Consider the following 6,185-nt stretch of genomic DNA (forward strand, 5'->3'; position numbering starts at 1 on the left):
TTTGGTTTTAAATATACTGAAGAATCAACATTAAATGTAATTGATCAAATATAATTAAGTATCAAAGCAAAAGTATAAATCATTTCAAATTCCTTACATTAAGCAAACCAGACGGCACCATTTTCACGTTTTTTATATATAATTACGGACAGCCAGGGGCATACTCCTACACTCAGTCACAATTTACAAACAAAGCATTTGTGTTTAGTGAGTCTGCCAGGTCAGAGGCAGCAGGGATGACCAGGGACGTTCTCTTGATAAGTGCGTGAATTGGACCATTTTTCTGTTCTGCTAATCATTCAAAATGTAACGAGTACTTTTGTGTGTCAGGGAAATGTATGGAGTAAAAAGTACATTATTTTCTTTAGGAATGTAGTGAAGTGAAAGTTGTCAAAAACATAAATAGTACAGTAAAGATACCCCAAAAAAACGAATTAGTAGTACTTTAAAGTATTTTTACTTAAGTTGTTTACACCACTAACTAATGGCAGACATCAGGATCTCTCGTTGGGTTAATGAGGCAACTAGTCACACCTGTGACAGGTCCTTTAAAAGGAGAGGTAGAAGAGGTAGACCATAACTCACAGACAACAAAGAGAGAGACTCACAGTGAATCCCCTGGAAGAGTGCAGAAGGTGAGATTGTGTCATTATTTAATAGACTATCTGCATCTCAAATGGCACCTTAATCTTATGTAGCCATGGTCGAATGTAGTGCACTATATAGGGTGCCATTTTGTGGAGTGACCCCCCCCCTGCATTTAAGAGCATAGACTAATAGTTCCCTTTGCAGTAAATGGGTAGTCTCTGACTAGATCTAGGCTGCTTCCCAATCCCTATGTAGTGCATTATGGGCACTCGTCAAAGATGGTTCACTACATAAGAAATGAGGAGCCATTTGTGAAGAATACATATTCCTGTGTGCCAGGCTTATCTATTGTATGTGGTTGAAGAGCTGATACCTGAGTTTTGGCAGAAGACTAGTAGCACCGTGTTGCCAATACTCGGTTCTTGGGGTCCTCAGGACTGGATTTAGGAAAGGCTGCCTTAGCAGTTGCTTAAGTGTTGTAATTAACACAGGGTTTCCTTAACCTCTCCTCTAGTTCCACCAGCCATTCCACTGACTTGGAATATTCCAGTACTATCACAGCTGACTAAAATTCTCAACTAATCCTCTCTCTCTCTCTCAGGAGACCTATCATCATGGTGACATTGACCATCATTCTGCTTGTCAGCACGGTTTTTGCTCTGGGAGGTAGGAGTTACATACCTCACACCTGCATTTGAATAAACATTAGTGGGTGTTGCTCTGTCCTATTTCACACATGCAGGTGTGACTTAAATGTTTTCATAACCGGTTCTCCATGGGACACCCTCTGACACTGGAATAATCAAGGTTGTGCCTTGCTGAAGGGAACATGGATGGATATATGAACTACTGGCCTAACGGCAAGGCTACCTGCCACTCCTCTAGTTCCAGAGATGTATATCGGTGTCTAGATGCTGGACTGAGGTGTTCTGATATGATTGGTTTAATCATTCAACTGTATGTATGACTGGCTTGTCTAGCAAGTATCAGTGTCACTTCTTGATAGAATTTACCCCCACTTTTACAGTCTTTTTTTTTTCATCAGCAGATATACAATATGATACAAACACAGAAACTGAATTGACTGTGGGCCCTTTAAACAAGTAGCAGAATTTCCATTTTTAGCCAGGAAGTCCCTAGGTTGCATCTGAAATGGAACTCTATTCCGTATAAACTACTTCTGAGTAAGGTCCCACACGGGAGGCAACCCAAGATTCCACATGCAGCCCAAGCTTCCAGAATGTTATGTCTACGTTACAATGTATGTTACCTGTGTGTCCAGATGCTATGAAACGACCCAAGACCCCTTGTGAGCGTGCTAGAGATGCTGTGATAAATGGCCCGCCTGGAGTCTACGTCCCCACGTGTGACTGCCAGGGAGAATACACCCCTGAGCAACACTGGGGATCTACAGGTTAATGCTCACCCAGTCTTGTACAGCTAACCTTGTGGGGACACACAATTCAGTCCCATTTAAAATCCTATTTCCCCTACCCTTAACACAAAAACCGTACCTTAATTCTAACCTTAACCCCCTTGGAAATAGCATTTGACCTCATGGGGACTAACAAAATAAGACTTATGCAACAGCTTTTTAACATGTCCACTTCTGGTAGGTTCCTCTTGGTGTGTTACCAGAACTGGACAAAAGATCCCGGGTACTGAGACTCCACCAGGCACTGCTTCTGTCAAATGTGCATGCAGGTACACTCATTCACTAAATGTTCATTCTTTGCAGCTTGTTCTGAGTGTTAATATTTGTTTTTTGTTTAATTATAGTGGCGCTCGCTGATGAGAGGCATTGGAACCAAGACGTTGAGAAGACTTTGCAAAAACATTGGAATTACTTTGATGCTTGTCTTTACAGTACTATGGGCGTTGATTCACATTCTATATGAATAAATCCAGAGCTAAAATTGTTGCTTCACTTCCTTTATTGTTGGTGTTATATGCTGAACCAGTCCATTTCTGGGAAATGGAAGGATTAAGGCTATGGTGACCGTATTACCACCACACCTGTGGTCATGAAGGCAGTCAATTCCATGTGACCACTTAGTCATGGTAATTAGGCTTTTCCAAGCTATGATGCTGCTGATGGTCATTAGTAGCCTACTATACTTGATAACTGCCTGGTACTCAGCACTTTATTGCCCTCTAATCAATGTAATTGCAAATCAACTATTGGTCACATACACGTGATTAGCAGATGTGGGTGGGCTTCTAGCTAAGACAGCGCAGTAATATCTAAAAAGGAATAAATTATGAACCTATGGAAGGAAGTCAGAGCAGAATGGCTTAAGATACAGTATACATATGAGATGAGGAATGGCAGATATGTAAATTTTATGGAAGTGGCCAGTGATTCCTAGTTGCTGCCTATAGGCAGCAGCCTCTAAAGTGCTAGTGATGGCTGTTTAACAGTGTGAAGGCCTTGAGAGGGTAGCTATTAAATCTCTCGGTCCTGGCTTTGATGCACCTGTACTGACTGCCTTCTAGATGATAGCGGGGTGAACAGGCAGTGGCTCGGGTGGTTGTCCCTGATCTTTTTGGCCTGCCGGTGACATTGGGTGCTGTAGGTTTCCTGGAGGGGGGATAGTTTGCCCCCGGTAATTCCTGGGGCAGACCGCACCACCCTCTGACGAGTGTTGGCGGCAATACAGCCTGACAGGATGCTTTCAACTGCATCTGTAAAAAGCCACATTTCTTTAGCCAGAAGGTTGACGAAGCTCTGTTGTACCTTCACCACACTGTGTGGGTGGTTCATTTCAGTTTGTCAGTGACGTGTACGCCAAGGAACTTGAAGCTTTCAACCTTCTCCACTGCGTTCCCGTCAATGTAGATAAGGGGGTGTACCCTCTGCTGTTTCCAGTCCACGATCATGTCCTTTTGTTGACATTGAGTGAGAGGTTGTTTTCCAGGCACCACACTCCCAGAGCCCTCCTCCCTGTAGGCTGTCTCATCGTTGGCAATCAAGCCTTTTAGTGTTGTCTGCAAACTTGATTGTGTTGGAGGCGTGCTTGGTCATGGTTGTACAGGCTGGGGCCCCAGTGTTGAGAATCAGCAGAGTGGAGGTGATGTTTCCAACCTTCACCACCTGGGGGCGGCCCGTCAGGAAGTCCAGGACCCAGTTGCACAGGGCGGGGTTCAGACCCTGGGCCTCGAGGTTAATGATGAGCTTGGAGGGTACTATGGAGGTTGAATGATGAGCTATAGTCAATAAACAGCATTCTTACATAGGTATTCCACTTGTCCAGATGGGATAGTGCAGAGTGATGGCGATTGCATCGTATGTGGATCTATTGGGGCGATAAGCAAATTGAAGTGGGTGTAGGGTGGCAGGTAAGTTAGAGGTGACATGATCCTTGACTAGTCTCTCAAAGCTCTTCATGATGATCGAGGTGAGTGCTACGGGTCGGTAGTCATTAACCTGTTAGGGCTAGGGGGCAGCATTTGCACGTCTGGATAAAAAAAATGTACCCGATTTAATCTGGTTACTAATCCTACCCAGTAACTAGAATATGCATATACTTATTATATATGGATAGAAAACACTCTAAAGTTTCTAAAACTGTTTGAATGGTGTCTGTGAGTATAACAGAACTCATTTGGCAGGCAAAACCCTGAGACATTTTCTGACAGGAAGTGGATACCTGATGTGTTGTATTACCTTTAAACCTATCCCATTGAAAAACACAGGGGCTGAGGAATATTTTGGCACTTCCTATTGCTTCCACTAGATGTCACCAGCCTTTACAAAGTGTTTTGAGTCTTCTGGAGGGAGATCTGACCGAACAAGAGCCATGGAACGATGATGTCCCATTAGACACCTGGCGCGCGAGTTCATGTTGGGTACCCTCGTTCCAATACGTTATAAAAGAGTATGCATTCGTCCACCTTGAATATTATTCATGTTCTGGTTAAAAAAGGCCCTAATGATTTATGCTATACAACGTTTGACATGTTTGAACGAACGGAAATATATTTTTTCCCCTCGTTCATGACGAGAAGTCCGGCTGGCTTAGATCATGTGCTAAGAAGACGGAGATTTTTGGACATAAATGATGAGCTTTTTTGAACAAAACTACATTCGTTATGGACCTGTGATACCTGGAAGTGACATCTGATGAAGAGAATCAAAGGTAATGGATTATTTACATAGTATTTTCGATTTTAGATCTCCCCAACATGACGTCTAGTCTGTATCGCAACGCGTATTTTTCTGGGCGCAGTGCTCAGATTATTGCAAAGTGTGATTTCCCAGTAAGGTTATTTTTAAATCTGGCAAGGTGATTGCGTTCAAGAGATGTAAATCTATAATTCTTTAAATGACAATATAATATTTTACCAATGTTTTCTAATTTTAATTATTTAATTTGTGACGCTGACTTGACTGCCGGTTATTGGAGGGAAACGATTTCCTCAACATCAATGCCATAGTAAAACGCTGTTTTTGGATATAAATATGAACTTGATAGAACTAAAAATGCATGCATTGTCTAACATAATGTCCTAGGAGTGTCATCTGATGGAGATTGTAAAAGGTTAGTGCATCATTTTAGCTGGTTTTATGGTTTTGGTGACCCTGTCTTTGACTTGACAAAACATTACACACAACTCTTGTAAATGTACTGTCCTAACATACTCTAAATGTATGCTTTCGCCGTAAAACCTTCTTGAAATCGTAAAACGTGGTTAGATTAAGGAGATGTTTATCTTTCAAAGGGTGTAAAATAGTTGTATGTTTGAAAAATTTGAATTTTGACATTTATTTGCATTCAAATTTGCCGCTCTTGAAATGCACCTGCTGTTGATGGAGTGCACCACGGGTGGCACGCTAGCGTCCCACCTAGCCCATAGAGGTTAAGTTCAGTTACCTTTGCCTTCTTGGCTACAGGAACAATGGTAGCCATCTTGAAGCATGTGGGGACAGCAGACTGGGATAGGGAGAGATTGAATATGCCCGTAAATACACCAGCCAGCTGGTCTGCGCATGCTCTGAGTACGCGGCTTGGGATGCCATCTGGACCGGCAGCCTTGCGAGGGTTAACACGTTTAAGTTTAACCTCTTGGGGCTATGTGGGACGCTAGCGTGCCACCCGTGGTGCACCCTATCAACAGCAGGTGCATTTCAAGAGCGGCAAATTTGAAACCAAATAAATGTCAAAATTCAAATTTTTCAAACATACACTCTTTGAAAGATAAACATCTCCTTAATCTAACCACGTTGTCCGATTTCAAAAAGGCTTTACAGCGAAAGCAAAACATTAGATAATGTCAGCAGAGTACCAAGCCAGAAATAATCAGACACCCATTTTTCAAGCTAGCATATAATGTCACATAAACCCAGAAGACAGCTAAATGCAGCACTAACCTTTTACAAACTTCATCAGATGACACACCTAGGACATCATGTTACACACAGCATGCATTCTTTTGTTCAATAAAGGTCATATTTATATATAAAAACAGCATTTTACATCGGCGTCTGACGTTGACTAACTATTTTCCCCTCAAATGCGTCCCGGGAAACAGCGCATAATTCCCTTTATTACTATTCGAAAACAATTTTTTTAATTTATATTGTCAATCTAACATTT

The 6,185-nt window shown here is 42.2% G+C and overlaps 1 protein-coding gene across 1 annotated transcript; it reads left to right on the plus strand.

Moving 5' to 3' along the window:
• Positions 1–564: 564 nt before the first annotated feature.
• Positions 565–2,504, plus strand: LOC106593489 (equistatin-like). Its single transcript, XM_082964503.1, has 5 exons — positions 565–635; positions 1,190–1,254; positions 1,871–2,002; positions 2,205–2,292; positions 2,368–2,504. Exons 2-5 carry the CDS (start codon positions 1,203–1,205, stop codon positions 2,378–2,380), a joined length of 285 nt encoding a protein of 94 aa, XP_082820629.1. The 5' UTR covers positions 565–635; positions 1,190–1,202; the 3' UTR covers positions 2,381–2,504.
• The last annotated feature ends 3,681 nt before the right edge of the window (positions 2,505–6,185 follow it).

This window comes from Salmo salar, chromosome 18 (genome assembly GCF_965601325.2).
Source record: "Salmo salar chromosome 18, fSalSal1, whole genome shotgun sequence".
NCBI lineage: Eukaryota > Metazoa > Chordata > Actinopteri > Salmoniformes > Salmonidae > Salmo > Salmo salar.